The following is a 25,915-nucleotide window of genomic DNA, read 5'->3' as shown; positions in this document are numbered from 1 at the left end:
TAAAATCCAGTGAAGACTGAATTTCCCTGAAATTCTCCTCACATGCATACCTCAGGTAGCGAGATCCAAGCACTCCTACACTGATTTCCAAATCCAACCTCCACAAAGTGTCTTGTTTTGTTTAAGGCCATGGTAGGGAAAGGTTTGAGCTCAGTGTCAACCATAATACAAGTGCAGAAGTTTAATTTCAGCCTAGTCCTGCCAACAATTCAGACTCATACACTGGAACATATGAGTCACAAGTAAACCTGACTCTAGAGCATCCAGCAGGACCTCTCCTGTGCGTGCAATCATTCAGAAACATGTGCCATTGGGGAAAGGAGAAACATTTAGAAATGCCACACAGTAAAACATTAAAGTATATCCATGTATAAAATGGAACAGTTAACAAGTAAACAAATGTGGAGGGGAAAAGAAAATTGTGTAACCATTGCAATCGAAGGAGAACATCACATAGAAACTATATCCTGTGGGAGGTTTTGTTATGGAGCCACTACAGAGGAAAAGTTAAGACCTGCAAGCCCTGCCAATGTAGCAAGCCAAATATGCCTACAGCCATGTATTGGAACTGACTGTGGGCACTTAATCCTGGCATTTTACATTTTTTATGATCTTTGCTTCATGGAAATTCACAGTGGAATTTCCTACTGGACTACCTGCAACTTGGGTTTTGCTTCAGTAAAAACTGGAGGCTCAAGTTATACATGTGTAAACAGCTTCTCTAAATGTTTCCATTTAAACAAATTCTCTGAATAATTTACTGCACTTAAATGGTCAGCAGAAATAACTGTAACTTTCCTAGTTTGGTTACAAAACAATGGCCAAAATACCACATAGTCACTTAAAAACAACAATTTTACCAAAGCTGAATTTTCCTTTAAACCATTTCCAGGCAAAGTCTGCAAAACAATTAACTGGGTAGATAGTATTCATAAATACTAAGAAAGCACTAAAAAGCTTTATTCAGAGTTTGTAAAGGCTTGCTCGAAGAATTTGTGTTTAATTATCACAGGTAATTTGAAGCCTGACCTTTGAAAGTATCCAAGCTAAACACCTGTTCTTCAGTGACACTGAGCTGCTGCTTATCAATTACAAATGTCTTTAAAATAATAAATCATAAAGAATGAAAATGCAGTTTTTTACTACTTAACTATACATTGGTCCCAATAACTTAATATTAAGGCCTTACAACAGAACATGGCTGAGATCATATACAAACAGTTTAGAAGAATTTAAGTTAAATAAATGTGTTTTAAAGATGTGTCCCCTGCAGCTAAAGCAGTTCAAGAAAATCATTCAAATAAACCAATAACATTTTTTACATTTACAAATGAAACATCACATGAGTATTTATTGATTTTTTTAAAAAATTCAAAAAATACATTGTAACAGAACAGAATGTATACGTTCTCCAATGAAAGACAAAACTATGGTTATCATCTGGACCAGAATACAAACACATGCTAACAATTTAAAAATCATTTTGGGTCATTCAGGAAACATGAAACAAGCTAGCTGTTTGGAAATGCAGTAGTCTTCTCCTTCAGTAAATATGCCTGAGAAAGTTAACCTGTAAAGAAATGGGCTTTTAAACTCTAAAACACAAAGAGCTTTCTAGGCTGAAATGGTGAAGAGACCTGTGATATGCACCTGACAGGCCACTGAGCCATTTCCCACAGAGATTCTGTTCACTGCTTCACCTCTCCTCAGCCACCCAGCAGTGGCAGAGTTTCACATCAATACCAGGCTTATTCAAGTGAGGTGTTAAAAAGCAGGGTAGGATGATGTAAAACCATCAGTTACATACACAGCAGCTAGATGTTAATAATCAAGATTCTGTACCAAATTCCTTGCTTTGCATTAGGGCCAAGTAAATAGTAGTAGTCTAGTTCACGGATGAAAAGGATTATATTTTTTGGCTCATGGTAAGACCCTTTAAAAACAGTTTCTGCAAAAGCAGAATCAAAGCATGGGAAAAAAAAAAAACAGGACAAACACAACTAACCATTTTACAGTAACCACATACTGTAGGTAAGTAGGACGCAAAACAGTAACATAAATTGTGCATTGATTATATGAAAATAAACTGTTACTAGGAGAACAAGCAGTTTGACAAGATGTGAAAGTGAGCAGTGGATTGAATTTCTTTTCATCAGAATTCATCTGTTCCTACTGCAGGTAACAAATGGAACTCAGGAAAACTGAATTCCTATTAGCAGCTTAACTCTACTACAGTGAGGCTGAGGCTATTACTGTTTCTTTCATTAAGAGACATTCAAATGAATGAAGTAAAAATGACATTTCAAAAACGAGACCAAAAGAAAGCTGAATGTACATTTTAGACAAAAACAGTGTTAGGTAAAATCCACAACTGATGATATCCAATGTAAGCAAAAGTAATTTAACTATGCTGCTTATACTAACAGAACATCTGACACTATTTCTTGAATTCTAGCAGCCTTTTTAAAGTCACTTCCAACAACTGCATACTTTGTAAATTCCATGGGCTTTGATGAAAAAAATCATTATCAGGCATGCAAAAGAAACTTCCCATTTTTAGAATTTAGTTACATGATCAAATTACATATGCTAAAGCATATGAAACCGACTCTTCAAATGAAGCAAATTCACAATTCTGGAAAGGGCAAAAACTCCAGACAAAACAAAAACTCGAAACAAAAACCTATGACAGAACATATATCTCTGATGGTTCAACACTGTAAAATGAGCCACTATCCATATACACGTGTAATTTTGCACATAATGGGACAGGGAAGAGGTTTTTTTTTCCTAATTTCCATACCACAGAAATGACAGGATGTAATACAGAGGTTGCCACTGTCCTAAGAAACATAGGGTATTTGGTATTGCTGGATACAGTGTTCAAGGACTCTGCACTGACCCAGCATGGTCCATCTTACATTCTCTAGTATTGCCTGTGATAGCAAAAACATTCTGCATTGCTCTGACACCAGCTTGGCTTCTAGGCTCCACCTTTTCTGAACCAAACACCATTCTCAGGTGTCGTGGTTCCAGGCAGGCAAGGGTAACTTTTGCAGTAGGGAGGAGGCAGGAGTAGGACCTGGAGGTTATTCTGTAACACCGCACACCACTGCTGCAGGAAGGGAGTCTCGTCTGGGGAGAAAGGGGTCACTTCTGATCAAGTAGTGTGGCAGAGGGAGTGGTTGGGTGTTGTTTTCTGGGGAGGAGGTCTGTGTGGTTCTTGTACTTCGTGTCATTAGTATTGGTCAAATTCTTATCTCACAGCTGTTTCCAATAAGTTGTTCTTATCTCAACCTGTGATCTTTGCCTTTTGTGCCTCCAATTTTCTTCTCCATCCCGTTTTAAGCAGTGGGAGGAGAGGGAGGGATGAGTGAGTGGCATGTGGTTGGAGAGTCTCAGTGGGAGCACTAAACTGGGGAGTATCATTCCTAAACCAGGACAGTCTTATCTGGCACCCGGTATATGGCATGAAGGGTTCAAGGAACAACAGATCTGTCCAGAGCAGCTTGGAAACAAATTCAATCTAAGCATTTGTTGCATTAACTCCAGCGCCACTGGTCACAGTGTTGCTTAGTCTGTTCATGTGGTTGTGGTACCTACCCTGTATTCCCATATTCTCCTGTATTCCTACATGTCTTTGTGATGTTCTTTTTCAGAGCAGGGAGAGGGATTGGAGCTGCTTTTTTACTGTATTATGGGATATCAGTCTACGACTGACCAAGTGCAATGAGGGTAATTTTGAAAGTGTATTCAATGCTGCTCTGCTACCTTTACTTTGGGCACTGTCATTGGGAGTCTATTAATAGTCATACTCAGTCTGTAGGGGGAACAGGGGAGGATGATTTTCCCCAGTCTTTCACCTCCTTCCCTCCTTCAGCTGTTACAACAGCTTTTGAGAATTTTGAATTTCCCTTGGATGTTAAGGAAAGCATGTTCTTGTTGCTAAGTCTCACTGGTCTCCTCAGTCCATCCCATATTTAGAGACAATAAAGAGATTTCTGGAAGGTCATTCAGAGATCTGCCCCTATGGTGGATAGTCATGAGTGGCATGAAATGTGGCAAAAAATGAACCATTTTGTTTTTTTTAAATTCTCTGCTCCAATGGTTTGGAAGTTCCAAAACAACTATAAGACCCTGTTAAGGAGATAGAATATTTTCAAGGAGCATGCTGCGGCAACTCAAGAAAGGGGCAACATACTGTAGTGTGCTGGGCCCTGGCTACTCTTCACTGAACACTGTTCAATACTAGACAGCACCCTCAGGGGAAAGAGGAGGAAAACAGACCTACAGGCACTGCAGCCTGACTTGCAGTTGAACCAGTGGAACCACCTGTGCCAGTAGTAGTTGCCCCTAGACAGAAGAAGAAATCCAAGACCAAATCAGCTCACTGAGTGAGGGATAAAGTAGGGCCCTCACAGAGCCAGAGATAATCACCTGATCCATATTTCCAGGTGTATTGGGTTTGCATGGACTGGGTTTTTTGGGGAGAGGAAGAGGCAAGAGGGACTACAAGGGTGGCTTCTGTGATAAGTTGCCAGAAGCTTTCTCGGTATCTAGCAGAGTCACACCCTAGCAGCTCCATAGATGTGTGTGCTGCTGGCATAGGCTAAGCCAATTAGAAATGGTGGTAATGCCTCTGAGACAACATATATAAGAAGAAAGATAAATATAAAGCTGTTGTGCAGTTGAAATTGTGGCTGGAAAATGGTGGAGTGAGAACACGTCAGAAAAGTTCTGCAGAAACCAAGGTGAGTGCAGGAGGCACAGGAGGTGCTCCAGGCACCAGAGCTGGGATTGCTCTGCAGCCTGTGGTGAAGGCCATGGTGAAGCAGCTCTGCCCCTGCAGCACATGAAGGTCCATGGGGATGTAAGAGATCCAGCTGTGGAGGAACCCCACACTGGAACAGGAGAAGAGGCTGTGAGCCCACGGGAGACCTGTGGAGACAGGGGCCCTGCTCCTATGCTGGAGCAGCTTGTCCTTGAAGGAGTGCACTGCATGGAGCAGTGACCCATGCTGCAGCAGTCTGGAGATGCACTGTTGCCTGTGGGATGAACTCACATTGCAGCAGTTTGGGGAAGACTGCAGCTTGTGAGATAGACTCAGGCTGGAGAAGTCAGTGAAGAATGGTCTCTTGTGGAGGGACCCCACGGTGCAGCAGGGGAACAACCCCTCTCCCTGGGCAGTGGGAGAAACCACAGGTTATGAACTGACCAAAACCCCATTCCCTGCATTGTCGGTGGGAAGGAGGGAAGGTACAAGAGATGACACAATATTTTGCTGAAGGCAAAAGGTTGCTAAAGTGAAAGAGTGAAAGCTGTTGGTTCTGTGTGCTGTTTGTGGTTGGGATTTGTCCTGGTCGGCTTGTTGGGTGTTGCTGTGAACCAGGAGAGGGGTGGGGTTGAAGGCCTGACCAAAAGGCAGTAGGATGAGAGGGGAAGAGACAGAAAAGTAGGTGGTCAGGAGAAAATGTAAGCTCCCAAGTACCCAGCCAATGGGAAGGGGGTCAGGGACCGCCCCCAGATGGGAAAATGGTATATTTTGTAACCATTTTGTTGGCGGGGCTGTGTGTTTGCCTCTTGGGGAGAACGGTACACACCTGGCTCGGTTAAATCATTACTAATGAACAGTTTTCTTTTGCTTGGACAAAACTTTGTCCCCATTTAATTGTATCTAAAAGTTAGTTCATTCTAACCAGGGTTTTCAAGGTTTTTTGTTTTTTTTCTCATTATCCTGCTCCAATTTTGTTAGTAATGAATTCAATGCCTATCTCTAAGTTGATGTGATTGGGAAGTACGTGTTTTGCTTATGATGGTTTTTGATGATCTCTCTCAATCCTCACCTCAACCCATGAACCCTTCATTATATTTTCTCTCCCCCATCCAGCTGCAGAGGAGAGTGAGAGAGCAGCATTGGTTAGTGCCTGGAATCTGACAACTACACCACGTGAGTAAAAATACATCAGCTATCATCCAGGAGAGCCCCGGTGACCTGTCTCCTCCTATGCTGGGACATCGTGTCCCACACTATGAAACTAGGTGGTAATGAGGCCAAGCAACTGGAATCTCTGTCACAGAATGCAGGTATTGACAAAGGGATTGGGAAGATGACAGAAACTCTCAGCCTCTGGAAGTGACTCCTGTCAAGCAGAGGGAAGGTGTCTTGGGTTGCAGTACAGGATGTGACCAAAGGTATGTATTCTATCACCATCTGTTGAAAACAGGTGGGGCAGTGATCCTTATCTCCGTGAGAGATATCCTCTGCTAATGGGCCATCTGTTGAAACCAGGTGGGGCAATAATCTTTATCTTTTCCACAACCCATCCTTCCTCCAGGAAGATACTGTCTGCAAATGGGCCATTGAGTCCCACTGTATGACTGATAAACTTACATCATCCCATTGGGAGATGCTCCAGCCAGGGGGAGGAGACAAGCCTTTCCTACCTAGATAAAAACTGAGATTTTGAACACCAAAGCTGCCTTTTTCCACTGGAAAACTAGACCTTCCCACACCATCACTGGACCTTCGGAGGAAAACTGCACCTTTCTACAGGAGCACTGCTCCAACTGAACTACATCTATCAGTCCAGGAGGACTGCAGCCACCATTAATGGGACTGCTACCAACACCCTGACTGACAGGGTGTCAGGTGGTATTCTGACTCTGTCATTGGGGTTTTTTTGGGGTTTGCTCTTTGTAATGCTGTATTTTCTATTTTAATTTTCCTAGTAAAGAACTTTTATTCCTAATTCCCATATCTTTGCCTGAGAGCCCCTTAATTTAAAAACTGTAAACAGTCTCCCTCCAAATTATTATATTCTCCACTTCAAAGAGAGGCTCCTGCCTTTCTTAGCAGACACTTGTCCTTCAAACCAGCACAGAAGGGTATTCTCTCAAGGGTGATCCAAGAGTGTGTCTAAGCAGATGTAATGCCATGAAGAAAGGTATCCAGTACCTGAGAGCATTAGCTGTGCTAGAAGTAATTTATAGGGATTCAAATAAAGAGCAGTCCTCTGTAGCTCCAGATGAGGTCTAGTGTACACAGTCCATGTGGTGGAAGTTTGTGCAGAGCACACCACCATGTGCCATTGACATTAATGGCAATGAAAGAAGAACAAACAGTGCTTCAGGTGACTACCTGACTATGGCAATAAGAAGATCATGGCTTTTTTCCCCCCATCAACCTGCACCTCAGCTGTGGAAAGACTGTCCAAGATGGCAGACAGATCTGAAAGACTTGAACAGCTAGAGAGGAAATGTCCCATGGCCCGCCAGTATGGATAGAGTCCTTGCTAATGGGACCAAGCACCCCCCTGCTCAAAAGGGAGAGTACACATCACAAAGTAACCTCTGGTTTTACTTGCACGACCATAGAGAGGACATGAGGAAGTGGAATGGAAAACCCACCTGTGCCCTAGAAGCATGGGTACATGAGTTGAGAGGAAGAACAACCACCACAGGAAATCCTTCAAGGACAAATGCCACTCCAGTTTCCAGTGGACGAGTCCTCAGAACAGGAGGGGTGATGTTGCTTCCAATCCTCTTGAAGTACCTTCAATTCATATTTATTTGTGAATAGCAAGTACCATGACCAGAATTGGATGGGTCCTGACTCCAGCAAGCTGGAGGAAAGGACAATCAGATGTCTTGTGCTCTGTGGATCTGATGATTTGGCACACCAGACCTACAGGAGATTAAGGCTTTAGTTGACATCAGTTCACAATGTACCCTGATGCCACCAAGATATGTATGGGCAGAATCCGTCTCTGTTTCTGGGGTGACAGGGGATCCCAACAGCTGACTGTACTGGAACATGTACTGAACCTGAGTGGATATTGTGAGAGACTGGAGGAGATTCCTTGCTCACATTTTGTGTGTGTGTGGGCAAAGGGGCAGATTGGGCCTTGCCGTGGTGAGGTGATACCCTGCTCCACACACCCCATTCTCTAGAGCCTGTATCCCAGCCCCACGGTGCCTGCCAGTCACTGGCACACTGGAGGCTGTGCTCCTCATCACATCTCTGAAGCCCCTAACCCAGCTCCTGAGTGGCTGCCAGACCAGAAGTCTCACCTGGAGGAAGGGCCCAGGAAAGCCCAAATGTACTTAAGCCAGGACACCAGGCAATAACATGTCTTGACCCTGGCTTCCCTCAGATTTTATATCAGCTGGAAGACTGCTGGAATCCAGCTGTATACCCAGTGAAGCTAAGAGGGAGGACTGGACTGTGTTCCAGGAGCCACACATACGGGATGAGGATAATGAACTGTTTAAGCTGGATTTGATCTTTGTAAAGGGAAATAAGACATTCGTGGCTGATGTGACAGTGAGATATGAGCATAGCAATTCCTCTTTGAAGGATGCTGCTGCAGAGAAGGCCAAGAAATATCAGTGCCTACTGCCACAAATTAGAGACCTTACAAATGCAGCAGAGATTGAATTTGTAGACTTTCCCATTGGGGCGTGGGGGAAGTGGTACATGAGAAACTCTGAGTTGTTACTGGCCCTTGGTCTCTCTAAGACAAGGCTAGGGAAGACTGCCCAGGCCCTAGCATCCACAGCACTCCTTTCTTCTGTTGATATTGTACATATATTTACTAGTAAAGCACATTCAATTGTATCTGATAAATAAACTTTCCCAGCTGCTGGTAGAGCTGGACAGTGGAATTGGTTTATGGGTGGGAGGGGTTCATTCTTCATACCGTGTTGATTACCATCACCCAGATTTGGGCTCCAAATTCTAATTTGGACCAGGTGGATGGGCCACCTTTACTTAACCCAGAAAAGGAACATATAATCTTTATATGTTTGTTAAGGAGCCAAATGCCTCATCATCTAATTAGTGATGTGCATGAATGGATGAATGAGATTTCCACTGTCCCTACCTACTAACCAGCGAAACCACAGCCAAGGGAATGGGCTTGGTGGAATCAGCGGGGAAAGAAGACCCTGTTGAGCTTGACTCTAATCTGGCACTGTGAAGAGACATGAGATGTGTAGAATAAGTGGGAGGCCAGGTGCACACCCAGTGGTATTCATTCTTTTCTGCATCTTTTCTTTCTCTTTTTCTCTTTCTTCTCCTGCTTTTAATGCCCTCTTCTTGAAGTTTGAGTAACTTAGACTTGGATTGTTTGGAGTTTGCTAAATTGAACAGGCTTAGAGTTTGCTAAAGCTTTGCAAAGATGTTTCATGTTGACTGAATGTTGCTCTAAACTTTTGCCAACATTTTATGATTTTCTGAAGTTTCCCAGTAAAGTTTTTTCCTGTTTTGATCTCTTGAGGATACCTGGTTGGTATTTCTCCCTTGCATCTAATTCAGGGTACATAAAAAAACCTGCAAGCCCTTTTAAAAAACTTGTTGAGTTTTGGGGTCTTACAGGAATGAATGGCAAAACTACCCATTGTGAGTGGCTCAGAGGCCTTGTGCATCCTTGGCATAGACTGCCTCTGGAGTGGGTATTTTAAGGATCCAAAAGGACATGCAGTACATCTGGAACCAATTGCCCAAGGGGGGAAACACAGTCCCACTATTTGCCATGGAATGATCCAGACTGCACTGGAAGAGAGTCAGGCTTTATAACACTTGCAATATATTGATGGCATAATTGCATGGAGCAACAAAGCAAAGGAAGTTTTTGAGAACAGGGAGAAGATAGTCCAAATCCTCCTGAAGTCTGATTTTGTAATAAAGCAAAGTAAGCTCAAGGGACCTGCCAGGAAATCCAGGTTTTAGGAATAAAATGGTAACATGGATGTCATCAGATTCCAATGGATGTGGTCAACAAAACAGCATCTATACCACATCAACCAGCAAGAAGGAAACAGGTTTTCCTAGGAGCTGTGGGCTTTTGGAGAATGCATATTCCAGAGCTCAGTTAGATTGAAAGCCATCTATATCTTGTGATGCAGAGGATGAATTATTTCAAGTGGGGTCCTAAATAACAAGCTTCTGAACAAATTAAAAAAGAGATTGTTCAAGAGGTAGCTCTTGGGTCAGTCAAGACAGGAAAAGATGTGAAAACTGTGCTCTACACTGCAGCTGGGGAGAATGGTCCTTCCTGGAGTCTCTGCCAAAAAGTACCAGGGGACACTGGAGGATGATTCCTGGGGTTCTGGAGTTGGGATACAAAGGATCCAAGGCCTGCCACACAACAACTGATAAAGGGATACTGGCATCTTATGAAGGGGTTCAAGCTGCTTCAGAAGTGATTGGCACTGAAGCACAGCTTCTTCTGGCACCCTGACTGCCAGTGCTGGGCTGTATGTTCCAAAAGAAAGTGTCTTCCACACATCATGCCACTAACGCTACACAGAGCGAGCATTACACTGCACTGATCATACAGGGAGCTTGAACAGAAAACTCCAATAGTTCAGGGATCTTAGAAGTCATTGTGAACTAGCCCAAAGGTGAACATTTTGTATAACGTCAGAAGAGGAGGAAGAAAAGGTGTCATGTGCTGAGGAGGCCTCACCATGTAATCAGCCACCAGAAACGAAAAGTGATACACTCTCTCCACTGCCAGATCCTGCCATATTGTAGGGATACATCAAAAATGGAAAACTGCTATATGGAGTCCTGTATGGCTAGTCACAGAAGCTGAGGGAAAAGGTGTATCATGTCAGGCTGCAGAGCTGAAAGCCATATATCTAGCTTTTAATATTACCAAACAAGAGAAATGCCCAGAAAATGCTCTGCCTCTGAACTTGACTCATGGATGGTGAAAAATGCTCTATAGGGGTGAATGGATCAATGGAGAAAGGCAAACTGGCAGCACAGAGGTAAACCCATCAGGGCTGCTGAATGTGGCAAGACATCACTGCTCAGGTAAAGAAGCTGACTGTAAAAGTATGTCATGTAGGTGCACACATACCCAAGAGTCAGATCACTGAAGAACACCACAATGGACAGGCAGATAGGGCTGCCGAGGTTCAAGTGTCACAGGTAGATCTGTACTGACAACATAAGGGTAAATTATTTCTTGCTTAGTGGGTCCATGATGCCTCAAGCCATCAGGGAAGAGATGCAACACATAGATGGGCTTGTCATTAAGGGGTGGACTTAAGCATGGACACAGTCTCCTAGTTTATTCCCTAACTGTGAAACATGTGCTGATATCAAGCAGGCCAACAGGGTAAAACCCCTGTGGTGTGGGGATCAATAGCCAAAATATAGGGAGGCCTAGCAGATCAATTACACCATGCTCTCACAAACTCACCAAGGCAAGCACTATGTGCTTACTGTGGTAGAAGCAACCACTGTAAGCCCCTGTGGTGCTTATGACAAATGTGTTAGGGAGGACAGCTTGGATTAGTCCTGCCTCAAGGAAAGGCAAACCCATCCATGGAATTGTTTTTGCTCAAGGACCTGGGTGCATTTGCAGAGGGACAGGGAAATGCCATGTGTACCTGCAGGGGTTTAAATTTTTGGGTGAGAACAGTCTGTACTGTTGAATTGTTCATGGGTTGCTGAATGACACTGTGCTATAACTGTGATGGACAATGAGTATGGACTGCTCCAGATGCACCAGTAGTGAACTTGTGATGCAGCTTGCAATCAGCTCACAGCACACCAGCCCTCCTACCCTGCAAGACATCTAGGACAGACTAAATGAACTTGCAGGAACAGCCATTGACTAAGGTAATGATACCTCTGCTTGTATATACATATATATAGTTGGAATGTGTAGGATCTGGGCATGCTATCAATGGTATAGAATAAGGGGTGGATAATGCCCTGGTTCTGGCCAGGACAGGATTAATTTTTGCAGTTGCCAGAGGGGCCATGGGTAGGACCTGGACATTTTTCTATACCACCTCATATCACTGCCAGGTTTGGGGGAGGGAGTTTCTTCCAGTCGAGTAAGTGTGGCAGAGGGCATGGTCAGATATTGGCTGTTCTCAGGGGGTTTCTGTGGAAATTGTTAATTTCTTCTACCCTCTATCATTAGCATTGTTGCTGTTTCTGTTTGTTTTCTTATTCATTGCTCTTTCCAGTAAATTGTTCTTCTCACAACCCATGATATTTACCTTCCATGCTTCCAATTCTCCTCTCCAGCCCACCACAAGGGGAGGCAGGAGAGGGAGGGGAGAGTGAGCGAGTGTCAGTTTGGAGAGTACCAGTGAGACACTAAATTGGGTAGTACCATTCCTAAACCAAAACACCAGGTTACATTTAACAGGTGCATTGTGGGAAGTAAGAAAACAACTTTAATCACCTGGCCCAGAGGACAAATGCAAAGGTAAGGTGGTGCATCAGTAGCTTCTGGATCAGAGTCAAAGCAAGAAACCAAGAGGTGAAGACTCTCAAAGAAGTTTAAGTTAAAATAATAATTTAAGCCTGTAATTAATTAAGGAGAAGAGACACAGGAGAGAAAGATGTGCTGCAGTAAACTAAATGTAAGGAAGGAACAAAAGAGAAGGAGGGACGCATATATTGGTGGAAATCTATTGGTGGAAATATTCCTGGACCCAGAAACTGCCTCAGACACCAGCTAATTTTACAAGATAAGTTACATGCATGCCCACGTTCAAGAGGGCAAGAGTGAAGCCTTGATGGCAATGCTACGATTCTGGCTGAAGAGCTTCATTTTTCCCCTCCCATACCTGAAAGCCTTGAATCCTTGCCAAATATTCCAGCTGTTTTGAAGGCTGCACTGTAGAACAGGGGGAAGTGGGAGATATTCCTTTTAGACCTATGGCTTCGGCAGTTGGGGACGTTCCGTTCATGAGAAGTTCCCTGGCAATGGTGGCTGTGCTATTTGTTGTAGGAGATATGCTGAAGAAAGAGCTGGAAGTCTGGCTCATTTCTTTGGATGACAAATAGCTTACAGTGGTACCAGGGGCTGATTTGTTGCGGCTTGCTTCCATCTCTTGATATACATCAGGAGAGAGATGGAGTATTCCCTTTGGTGCTGAAAACAAAACCAAAGATCATTCTCATTACTTTAGAATGGGTTTGACATGTAGACAATTTTCATTAACATATTTTACAGTGAAAAACAAAGTAAGAATTTAGAAGCAGTATATTTTTTTTTTACAGTAACTGTAAATGAAGTCACCTAATTTATTTAGAAACAAAGCAGATCTGCAGTGCCTCTCTTCTTCCTCTTCTCCAGCTTTTTTTAAAATGGTGCAAACTTTAACTTTAAAACTGTGGCTAGCATAGAATACACAATATGAACAAAGAATGTTTGGAGACCTACAAACCACGAAGAACAGATGTTGTTTCAAAATAGTAGCACAATCATTATTTCCCTACATTCTTCTACCTCCTAGCTGATACAATAATTTAGGCTGTTTTTTCACAAATAATTTAAACTAGTCTATATCAGCACTGTTGCAACCAGAAGCAGTTTAGTTTTTTTCTCCCACCTACAGCTGGTGTTTGCACTCCCCAGCTGCTCTGTTGCCAGCACCAGCATCTGTAGGACCATGCAGGGATGTCCATGAGAATGAGCTGCTGGAGGCAAAGGAAGGGCAGTGTGGTTCCTTGCAGTAGCAGCACTGCCTCAAGGGCCAGCTTAAAGTGTTTGCTCAATCACAAGGGCAGCCTGTGCTTAAAAAACTCTGATGTGACTGACTGCTCTGCAGTGAAGAGGAATTTATTTATTTATATATTTATTTATTTATTTATTTATTTATTTATTTATTTAGTTAGTTAGTTAGTTAGTTAGTTAGTTAGTTAGTTAGTTAGTTAGTTAGTTAGTTAGTTAGTTAGTTTGTTTGTTTGTTTGTTTGTTTGCATATCCTATGTTGGATCCTAGAAACCTGGGCTTTTTGAATTTTCTGTGCTTTTTGGCACTGACCCCCTGGAGAACACTGCTTTTGACCCGAGGCCTTGGAGAAGGCTGCTAAATTTGAGTGATGAAGTTAAAATCACAAGTGTGTAGTGAAATAGAAGTGTGTGCTTGCACATGGTGATGGGTTTTGAATTTAAGGTTTTTATAGTATAGTAATAGGTATGGGACAAGATGGAGGATTTTGGGTGGTGTCTCAGGGCTCATCTCCCTTCTTCATGGTTTCAGGTAGTAGTTTCTGGTTGGTCAGTCAGTGTCACGCTGAGGGTCATGGGAAGTTAGTTATTGGGTTAAAAGGATAAATAATATAGGTGTTAATTCTCTATTGGACTGTTTAGCTTCAAGAGACCTTGTAGTAGCTGGATCTGGCTCCATTTCGGTCACTGCTGAATGCTTTATACTTTTTGATAAGATTTAATAAACAACCAAGCCCGAACACAAAAAAATCCATTTCCTTCATGTGTTTTTTAATCCTGGCTCTGAGTGAAGGCAGAAGAGACTGAGACAAACCACTAAGTAAGTGGTGCAAACTCCCACTGCTGTTACAAAAAAAAATCTTAAACTGCCCTGCAGCCACAGTGTTACTGTGCTCATGACTCTAATGTGACTGACTGCTCTGCAGTGAAGAGGAATTTATTTATTCATTTATTTATTTAGCTGCATATCCTATAGTTTTTCATCCTAGCTACTTGCCTTTGAGAATGTTTATACCTTCTATGTCATACATTATATGAAAAAGGAAAGCATACACGTCGTACTTATTATCAATAGGAGTTAATGTAAACATTAAAAAGAGCTAGATTTATTTATGTGAATCACTTTTAAATATTTCAAGTGGCATGTAAATTAACGATAATGTATCTATATTTAAACATTTTTAATACCTTTTTAGAAGATATCGCAACCCCAAACCTGCTTGGAAACAGAAGTTCATACTTGATCTGTTTTGCTGATAGTCTTGTGCATGGAAATATGCAGAATTAAGTCTACAGTTTGCTAGTTTTCTTACACAATGAAGTGTTTTTTGGAAACACAAATAACCAGTTGGCTGGTACAAGAGAAAAACCTTTTTCTTATTATGAATACATCAGAAAATGAGCTTGAAATGTATAATTTCATATTAAGAACGTACTTTAATCTTCTGTCATATAATATGAGTGAACCTGAGCCATATGGCATTTCTTTCTAGGGATAATAAACCTGTTTGTTAACTGATTTAGTAATCCCAAGAGAAATCAAAGGGTTCAATGTTTAATTCATTTGCAGTACATATTAAATTAATCTCAGAAATAGAATAAATTCAAAGAAGAGGAGGAAATTAATTTCCAGTGCCTAGGAAAGATTCCTCTAATCCTAGAAGTGTAAGTAGTACAAGGAGAAGACTCAAAAAATATTACCTGTAATTAATATCCCCATTTTCAACTACATGGTGAAAATGGAACTTCCTCACTGCTGACTCAGCAAACTGCTTACAGGTGAATCTTTTAATTGATTTACTCGTACATTTGGCTTTTAAATTCATATTGCTTTTAGAAATCTGGAACATCTGCTTATATAATTTACAAAGACATATTTGTTATTCACCTGACTGCTCTCCCCACCTACCTCCATAGGGCTGGGGAGTCTGGTTGGATCCTGAACATTAAGTCTGCTTTTACTTACTTTAGAAATGGCAGTAAACTGAACTCCAGAGCCAAGCACAAATTCAAGACAATACTGCTGGGAAAGATGGGGGATAGGATCCCTAAAATTTCTTTTTCTCCATCTGGGACAATTTCAAACATACTCTAATAGATAAACAACTGTGTAAATATACAGCATTATTTTATGGCACATAAACACTATATGAGAAGATAGACTTTACATGCCTTCCTTGAGGCTGTAACCTTCAAGGCCTACCTCTGTCTGTATTTTTAAAGTCTTACACAAGACATAAGATTTATGAAAATTGGAGGAAAAAAAGAAAAGATAATACAGATCTTGATAGTTGACATTAGGTTACAAAACCAAACAGCAATAAAAATACTGAGTGGCAGGTGTTCACCACCTCCTAAGAACTGCCCACTGTAAATCTGATTTCCCACGAATATTTCAGAAACAGAAATGAAAACTGAACAAAAGATAAAACAGTCCACTTGTTTAGAAATAACATGATATTATCCCCCCCAAACAATTTTAGAAAAACATAGTACAATGTTAACTTAAAAAAAAGTTTAAAGAGGTTTAAAATCAAGTCCAGTGCTGCAGATGTCTGTTCCATTGATGTAATATTACTTAAAACAAACATTTTACATGCTTTCTCAGCCATTTCACTGTTTTTACATGATCCACCCAAATATCTAACTGCTGTCTGGAACAATGGTTTGGAATACTTCCAGATTACTAAGCTTTCTAAATGTTAAAATAACTAATATGCAGCATATGATGAATAGAAAGATATTGAGCAGAGTATAGCAAATGCTCTTAAAGTACTGACTTTAATGGTGATGTTAAATTAATAATAGTACTTTTACACTTTGCAACACCTTACTGCTAAAGACTTCAAAGTGCTTTATAAGCAATAATTAATTTAAATCATACATTGGCTCTGAGGGGCAGATATTATATTACCATCATTGATTATCTCTGGAAACAAAGTAATGTAATATTCTAGACATTACATTAATGTAGTTGCAAGATATTAACTTTTTATATTCAGGGCCTATGTTTCATGAAGCTTCTTTAAACTTGCTTTTAAAAGCCAATAAAAACTTGGTCTCTTTGAAAACTTCTATGAAACATATATTAATTGTAATTCATTATCTATTTTTAACATATTATTGAGGATATTTTACATGTCACTGTTGCCTGCTTACTTCAACTCTGCTGGATTTTAGAAAAGTGTATAAATATATTTAGTTGCAGTAGTAGAGTTATCAAACTACAAGGGATACAACAACAACAGAGGATTAAGTGTAAGTACAAAAGAACCCTTCAGAAATTATCTTAATTTGTCTTCTAACATGGGAGAAAGAAATACTATCCTCTAACACCTTTATGCATTGCAGAAGAACATCTCCAGGCAAACATTTTCAAACTTGGACTTTTGTGTCTGCTAAATATTTATCCCATACAAGCTTCACCATACTCCACAGAAAGAATTATAATTATTAGGAGTCACAGGATCTACAATAGACAACAACACTGCACCTTCTGCTGGACATTAACTTAGAGGCACATTTATGATACATGTTAAAATAATTTCCATTTATATTATTTAAACCTGTGGGCAAATGTGCTACAAAAATATGCAGGCTAGCTATGCAATGTAATCACTAACATTTAAAAACATGTCTTACTCATCATTGGCAGTAATTGTTAGCAGTCTCTCACAATCTTCTGAAGTCTATGAAAACACACCAAAGACCCTTCTTACCTAAGAATAAATTTCTTCATCTTCTATTGTCTACTTTTCCTGTCATCTACTAGATAACTGCAAAATAGCTTGGACTCCATGGAAATGTAATCTCAGTGCTTTGATTGCACGTTTTTTCACAGCAGCCATAATAGAGATAATCTCTAAAATTTCTGTTTGAGTGATTTTATTTTTATCCCTAACCCTTTCACTTCAGTGTCCCCTTGGCTGGGAAAACAGGGGGACATTTCTACAAAAGGGTTCTCCACTTTCTGGAATTTGTGGCAAACAAAACTAACCATTAGAAGAACTGTCTGCATGAGGAATAGGGTGAAGGAATACAACTGAGAGTATTACTGAACAAGCCTCAATGTACTGACTGCAAAAATGGAATTTGCTGATACAGGAACAGTGACAAGTTACCCCACAGCAGTGGGCTACTAAATTAAGAGAAGTTCAGAGTGATGACAGCATTGCCTGCACAGCTACTAGAGTTTACACAGGTACCACTGGTGTCCTATTTCCAATTTTCTGTTTCTGTCAGGAAGATCAGAAAACATGAGAAGCTGAGATTTCAATTTCATCATTCAGCTTCACAAGACAGCCTACAGAATCAGGCTTGTGTTGTCAATCTGCACACACACACATATAATGTATATATTTATATGTCAGTGCCAATTTTCTCTTCTACACTTAATCAGTACTGTAGGGGTACGCTTCCTCTTCTTTCACCCAATGACTTCTCTGGTTCAGGGGCACTCATTGACTTTTCATATTTATACTTAGTCTAAACCACAACTTTATTCTCTCTCAGAGAATACAGTTTTTTCCCCAAGTTCTTGCTTATCCTACAGAAAAGCTATACTTATCCATGTGTCAGAAGCAGTGCCAGCTGCAATAAGACTTCCCTTGACCCTGCTGAAGGGCACATGCTCTTCCCTGCAGTACAGCCAGTGGTACAGGACATGGCACAAAAGAATGTTTCCAAGCCTTGTGCAATGATGCAGAATAAACCATGATATAATTCTATATATGATATGCTCATAAATTAAGTTTAGCACTCTGGTATTTGAAATAACCTATCACTAGTTGAAGAAAAGACTATTCATAAGGAAATAATCAGTATTTTTGGAACTGAATAAAATACTTGATAGATAATCATCAAAAAGCTTGCTTTCAGATTATGCTATCTGTAGTTACATTGAACAAAGGCTTCTTATAATGTGATATATAAAGTACAGGGAAAAATCTTGTAGTAAGGTTGTAAGAAGGAAAAGTTAGAACTTGATCTAATCCTGGCTTCACAGTTTTGTACATTAAAATGGACAGGAACTTAAGAGGGATGGGAGATACTCAAATGCAACAATTACTCCCTAGAACTGGCAGGTTCTCTACATGCCCTAAAATATGGCCCATTACAAATCTATTGACATTTTAAAAAAAGAGAGAATTCACAAAACCAAATAACTACTTCAATAACAAGACTGAAAAATGTAAATATTGTAATAAAAATAAATTATGGTTTTATACTACACTTAGTGCAAAAGGCTATTTATATACTAAAATATTTTCAAATTTTATTACCTCAGTAGGAACTCAGAAAAGGTCAGTGAAAATTGAACAGTCAAATAGTATGGCCATTACATTCTCAGCAATTGTCTACACACAATCTTGGCTTGAAATACCAAGCTGCAATCATTAGCTACTTAACACAGCTATCCATGGTATTTCTCAGTCACCAGCTACTGCAATATTCAGACATGAAAAAATGTTTTATTACACAATGTCTTTCAATCAAAAGATCTCATCTACATGACCTTAAACAAACTGATGTTATATAAAGCCACTCATTAAAATACTAACTTTGTTTAACCTTAAAATAACCATGATACTGAAGCAGATACTGTTTAGTTCTTCATGAAATTAGGTCTTGATATCCCTAATTTTACTGGACTATTTTCTGTATAGGCAAAGCAGAATTTGCATTATTGCAGGACTTAAATTGTATGCATTTCTGTAACATTTGGCATTTAACTTATGTGAGGAAAGTCCTCTGAATTCTTTCCCAGCTTAACTCCTGCTTGAATACATAACATTTTGGTAAAAAGTAAGACAGTGCAGTGGGGAATTTCTGCAGGATATTCCATTCATGAAGCATTGATGAAACATCTATACCTTAAGTTTTAAATAATTTCTGCATCATAATTTTCCAGCAAAATGTCCACATACCACATAATCAAAGATTAAGATTGAGCAGGTTCAGAAAATGACCAATCAAAATACAGAAGGAAGGTCAGTACTCTTATCAGTAAAAAGGATCAGCAAATTTGCAGCAAGAGCAAATCAAGCTAGTGAGCTGGCAGATCAAGGTGCTTGTAACAGCTGCAAGAAAGTGATGTTTGTGGGGGTAAAGCAATTTAGGAGAGTGCCTAAGTGCAACTGGAGGCAACCTGTGCAGGCAAGACTATTCATTAACAGATTAGGAGGGGAATGAGAATGGTGATGATGAAAACAAAGGCCTGACCCACACGGAGGAGAGATGAAAGAATGAGCAAATCTACTCGACAAGGACAGAGAGGTTGCTGCGGCCAAGAAGGCCAAGGGGGCCATCAACAAGCACAGCATATATATGAGTGAGGAGGAAATCAAAGGAGCAGAAGGCAGTGTTTGATGTTGAAAGGGCATGGAGGAAAGAGTGGAGAATTAAGTTTTAGCTCTGACAGCAGCAAAGTTTCAGTTCAGGAGATTCAATTTTTCAAGGACATGATTATCCTAGACTAAGGGTGAGGTGCATGGTGAGTTCCAGGTTAAAGGGAAGGGAATTGGAAAAGGAGAAAAGACTCCAGAAAAATCAAAGTATTTAGACTAACACTGTACTGAGGTGAATTATGTTATACTGCTCAGTCTTCTCACCTGAAGACAGAAAACCAAATGCAGATACTTAAGATAACTACATAATCAAATTTGAATTTGAGAGTTAACACCAAAAAAGAGCTCTGCTTTTCTACTTCATGTGCAGAATTTTTCAAAGGAATAAACTAGCAACCATGAATAAATGTAATTCATATTGGCCTTTTAGGAGACTGGGAAAAACAAAATTATCTGAAATTATCTCTACCCATAGAGCTGGCTGTCTTCTGCATGGTGGCTGCTTCCTCCTTATACATTTTGTATATCAAAAGCTTGATGGCTAAGCAGTCTCCCAGACATGTGACTTGTGTTCTTTCTTGTCCTAAGGGCACCCAAACCATAGACCTCATAGCCCAAAATCTCTATTTCTAACATATGCACAATTGACACTACTCAAGAACCAGGCAGCAGGTTTCTTGCCACCCTTTCTTTTTAACCTGTATCTAAAATAGGCAGAATATCTGTAAACCAGCCAGAGAATACCTGAATACACATCTGCACATTCATTCACAAGAGTTTCAATCAACAGGAAACTACAGTCACGGTTACTTTAGATTTCTCCTTCCCTGTGAATTTCCTATATTTTAATAGCATTTGATGTTTCATTTTTTGGCTGCAAATTGTGTCAGATACACATCTCCAAAAGGCAGCTGCCATTATCCAGGTTATTCTGCCCTCCACGAATACTCTCCTTCTGGTGAAGAAGGAAACTAAGTCTCCAACGCTCTGGCCACATGCTTAAAACACTAGCCTCTTCATAAATACACATTGTATTTTAAACTCAGCAAAGAAATCATGGTCTCTGAAGTTGCAAAACTTGCAGAACTTTAAGCACTTCACTGAGCATCTCAAAAGTGGAAATGTGGGAAAAGGATCAGGACCACTTGCAGTTGTTGTCTTATTCTCCAGAGTTGAGCCCAAATCCCACTCACACATAAAAATGCTAATTTGGCTCTTGTCACTAGTTCTCAAAACAGCAAAGAAAAAAACCCCACTCCCTTCCCTGTTTTGTTAATATGTTTTGTAATATTAGGTGTTCTAGAAGTTTTTTCAGCTATTAAAAAAATATATGCAAGCTGCATTTAATTGGTATTACACTGGATAAAATTAGTTTCATTGTTAGATGAAACTGAAAAATAACACATCAATTATTAATAATGTCAAATGCAGCACGGATTTCCTAGCTTCCCTAATTTAGGAAAGAAACAAAATTGAACAAATCTCCTCTGCTTCTAAATTTAATTTTCCCATGTCTTCAGTTAGAAAGAAAATTTAATTAGAAAATTAGCAAATCAACTCAGCAGTTACAGAGGCAAGGTATTATTTAAACATAACCAGCTGTGATAAGAGACTCTAGACAAGGCTGTGAGACATATAAAGTGAGGACAAATGGCTCAGCTGAAGGAACTGCTTCATTGATGGTATAATGCTCACCTGACAGTTTGTTAGCTAAAAAAATCCCCACAAAACACAACAAAAATATCAAAATGAACAGATGGAAAACTACTGTGGCCTTTCACCAAGTAAGTGGTGTAGTCAATCCCTTTACTGTGGTTTCTAGTCAGAATGGCAAATAATTCAGCAAATATTTAGTGATGTGTCAATGTATCTCCTAGCAAGAGGGCATTATAATTGACAAAGTTGAATAAATTTGGAAGCAGCTTAGAAGCCAAGTCCAATGCAACAGCAGTACTTCTTAAGTAAAAATGCCCACAATCCACTATAAATCACCTCTGAAATGTACCCAAAAGAATTACATATTTCAGCAAAATATAACACACAAACATTCCAATTAAAAATGCCCAAATTATAAAACAAAAACTTTACTCCCAAACTGTAGACTTCTGTTCCTGTTCATGGAAACACAGGGGTATTAAATTATCTACTGGAAGTCTTCACCAAAATCCCCAGTTGAAAAACAAACAATTAGAGGACTATATAAAAACATCATTCTAAAACTATTGAGGACCAGAACTACAAAATTCATATAAATTTTGTTTCTTTCAGTGTGAAGATGTATTAGTATGTAAAATTTCATAAATACATAATTTATATTGCATATAGTTTCTTGAAAATGCTGGTGAAGAAATAGCTAAGTAAGAATCTGAATGTAGCCATACATTAAGGGATTACATTAACACCAAATCTTTTTGTATTTTTTATATTTTCGAATTTCTATTTCTTAATCTAATATTGAAGTAGACTTTTAAAAATACTAAAATAAATTTTATTTACAGAAAAATATCACATTTTCTTATTACAGATTTAAGAAACTCTTCAGAATATCTATTTGCTTTCTTCTCTCCTTTTTTTTTGTCACTGAGAAAAACTGCATGAGATCAAGTATCTTTGTTCCTTAGGAGATTATCTGCTCCTGCTGCTCATTTACCATCTGAAATCATAATCATCTGTTGGTGACAATCTAATCATCTTCACAGTAACTAATTGTGATGTCACAAACAAATGGTTATGATTTCAGGTGGTGAACAAACAGCAGGAGCAGATGTACTCTGAAGAACAAAGACTGTAAAGTCATGCATGAATCCCAAGTAATAAAATGTTAGGCAAGAAAAACAAAGAGTCTGTCCCTTACAGAGAGGTAGGGTTGCTCTGAATGTGTTTGTTTGTTTTTTTTAATTATAATTTTTCAGTACTTTGTGACTCCCAAAATTGTTAGAAATAATCAAAGAAAAACTATACGATGGAAAATTGAAGTTGGGAAACATGTAAAAATAGTTATAGTCATTTTTTTTCCTTCTTAGAATTATATAAAAAACACAGTCATGTTTTACTTTTATTTTTATACCGTTCTTTATAGTTCATCTACAGCTTCTCCTAGAACACATCCTGTATGATGTTTGTGATTACCCCATCCAGAAATACAAAACAAAAATATGTTCCCATGAAAATGCACTTTGTAATAGGATTGTTTATTTGTTGCATGTTTTGTTTCTGTTGATAACTGTTTAAGTTAAATCAAGAGAGAGAAATGAGATTCTGTTTACAGTAAACATCTTCTGTATGGGCTATAAATGGTTCTGGTCTGCTCACAGTCTCTCAAAGTCTATTCCAGAAGCATAAGGGAAAAAAAACTCAGTCAAATGTTCTTGCCATTTCACACGTGAAGAATCTCAAAGATATCCCAAACCAAGAAAGCAATAGCTTTGTGTTTCATCTTTGAAATTGTGAAATGAAGAAGAAAGGTAAACCTGTGGGAAGAAGCTTTACCAGTGAGTAGGAGGAACAGAAGTGAGGTTTGCCACATGGATAATGCAAGAGTGACATGACTGAGGGCAGCAGGAGAAGTTAATTTTCAAGAATATTTAATAGGGAATACTAAATATATATTCACTAGTAATTAGGAGGATATAGACTGTAGAGTATTTCTCAGCAAAAACAAACGACGCCGTAAGAGTACAATGAAATCTGTTCTTCAACTGTATTAAAATATAGAACTGTTATGATTTTTGTTTTTGGTTGTACTGAAGTATACTAATTCCCTTTACTTTTCCAGTTTTATTTGACTCAGATGGAAACACAGGGCATTATGCACATGAAGAAAGACTATTTGTCTGCAAAAGGAAACTGATGCACAATACCCTGCCCTAGCAGGACACAATTGTTTTCCTGGAATAAAATTACTGGAAATATGAATAAAAGCTGCCAAATGGTAGATGTAGCAATCTCAGAGCCTCAGATTTTAAAGACCACTGAAAGTTAGGTTTATGGTAACTGTATGCAAACTGTACATTTCTCTTCTGAGAAGGATACAAAAGGGAGAAAGCTGCTCCATTTGCCCTCTTTTAAAGCTTCCTAACTTTAAAAAATTACTTAAAAAACTTCAAGAGCAAATTCACCTACCAAAAAGTGTTGTTCTTAAAAATAAACTAGTATATTCATACCTGAAAGGATGTGACATTTTTGATCTCAAAGTGTGGAACTTGTTTGGAAGTGCCTTTAAAAAACCTTGAACTTCACAGGTGCATGAGAGATCATGCACAAAAGTGTTTTCTTTTATTTAAAATACCCTGGCAGTGTTCAAAGTCAGGCTGAATAAGTACTTGAGCAATCTGGTCTAGAGGATGGTGTCGCTCCACATGGCAGGGGTGGTTGGGACTAGATAATCTTTAAGATTCATTTGAATCCTTTTTCATTCTATGATACACTTTAACAACCTGCTTATTATTAATGTTGTCTCTAGATTGCAACCCTCAAAAAAAGGGGTTAAGAGATTAAGAACAGTGGTCTCTGAACAAATGCTCTATGTCTATTGGCATGCTGGCTCCATCTCCTTCGACTTCCAATTTACTTTACATCAGAAGAATGGAAATGAACACATTGTGCATTACAAAAGCATCCCAGAATGAAAACCTGTTTCTGTACTGTGCTCTGGTGGCTGCAAAAAGTTATCTGAGCAGCTCATCCTGTGAAAAATAAGTTATTTGGTCAGCACAGCTTTAAAATATAATTTCTGTTGATTTTGTCTGCTGTTGAATGAGTTTGCCTTTGTGTTCTCCTTCTAGATTTGGATTTACAGGTATAACTGTCAAAGTTGTCTTGAGCAGCCTAAGAGATTGTTTTTCCTTGCTGGTTTAAAAGAAGACTGTGGTTTCATCTCTAAGTATCTTTGCTACATGACAGTGCAAGGACAGGAGAAAAGCTAGAGGTTTTATTCTGCTGTCTCAAACTCTAAGATGTTAACATTTGAAGCTATTTCGCAGGCCTTGTCCTTAGAGATTTTGACAATACAAACACAAACCATTTAAAAGTATTGATGGGGGTTGATGACAGGGCTGTAAGGAAGCAATTAATAGGAAATTTTAGTTCCTGTAGAATCCTTCCTTTCAGGGAAACACAATGACATGTGCTGAATCCAAGATTACTTTAAACACTAGCAAACTGTTATGGAAGTTGAAGCACAAATTATTCCTCAGGTCACTGAGGTGACTGGGAGGACCACATATATAATGGAACACTACTGAAACTTGTTAAAACCTGCTTTTAGGACCATGCCTTTCAGATGTATATAGGCAAAAAATAGAAGGTAGCTCATGTATGCATCCATGTCTGTACAATCCTTAGTTAAGGGAGATAATGCTTAGGACCCTTAAGAAGTTCCAAACTATACACAGTTCTAGAGAAAAATCCAGGGCTCATGAAAAAGTGAAAAAGTACTATTTATATTATCTTTACCACTTTAAACAGTAAAAAGCTATTTATAAACTCACCAAGTTCTGTCCTATTCTTTACCTGTTGCAGTGAAACCAAATTCAGTCTTCACCAATGAGGTTTCTGGGGCTTTTGTGTCCCACAGACAAAGCTCAAGGAAGAGAGGAACTACCAGTAGCAGAACCTCCTTAGAGTCAGGGATGTTGTAAGAAAAGCTGGAAGTCAGCCCATATAAACCACAAAATCTCAGAATTTCAGATTGGGTCAGGTTGGGAGGGACCACAGTGGGTCATCTGGTCTAATCCCTGTGTTTAAGAAGCAGGGTAATCTCAGAGCACATGGCACAAGATTGTGTCCAGATGGTTCCTCAATATCTCCGGTAAAGGAGACTCCATAACCTCTCTGGGCAGCCTGTACCAGTGCTCAGTCACCTGGACAGTGAAGTTCTTCCTCATATTCAGATGGAACTTCCTGAGCATCCATTGCACCAAATGGGACATATCTTAGTGTGCTGAGTCAACCAGCTTGCATGATTGTGAGGCCACTCTCTGTTCTCTTCAACAAGTCATGGAGATCAGAAGAAATCTCCAGTGCCTGGAGAAATGCATTATATTCAAAAAGAGCAGGCTGGTCAGCCTCAGTCTAATCC

The 25,915-nt window shown here is 39.5% G+C and overlaps 1 protein-coding gene across 3 annotated transcripts in view; it reads right to left on the bottom strand.

The window, feature by feature from the left end:
• STAU2 (staufen double-stranded RNA binding protein 2) overlaps window positions 1-25,915 on the bottom strand; it is a 152,901-nt gene that overhangs the window by 73,708 nt on the left and 53,278 nt on the right. For 2 of the 3 annotated variants that reach the window (XM_056484149.1, XM_056484150.1), the window contains exon 11: window positions 12,601-12,908. In XM_056484149.1, the coding sequence (XP_056340124.1) occupies window positions 12,601-12,908 (308 nt within the window). Of the gene's footprint in view, window positions 1-1,331; window positions 1,571-12,600; window positions 12,909-25,915 lie in introns of those variants that run through there. The other variant, XM_056484151.1, reaches the window with a different exon arrangement.

Source organism: Oenanthe melanoleuca, chromosome 2, assembly GCF_029582105.1.
Source record: "Oenanthe melanoleuca isolate GR-GAL-2019-014 chromosome 2, OMel1.0, whole genome shotgun sequence".
Taxonomy (NCBI): domain Eukaryota; kingdom Metazoa; phylum Chordata; class Aves; order Passeriformes; family Muscicapidae; genus Oenanthe; species Oenanthe melanoleuca.
Note: the sequence above shows the minus strand (reverse complement) of the source record. Positions and strands in the feature narration are given on the sequence as shown.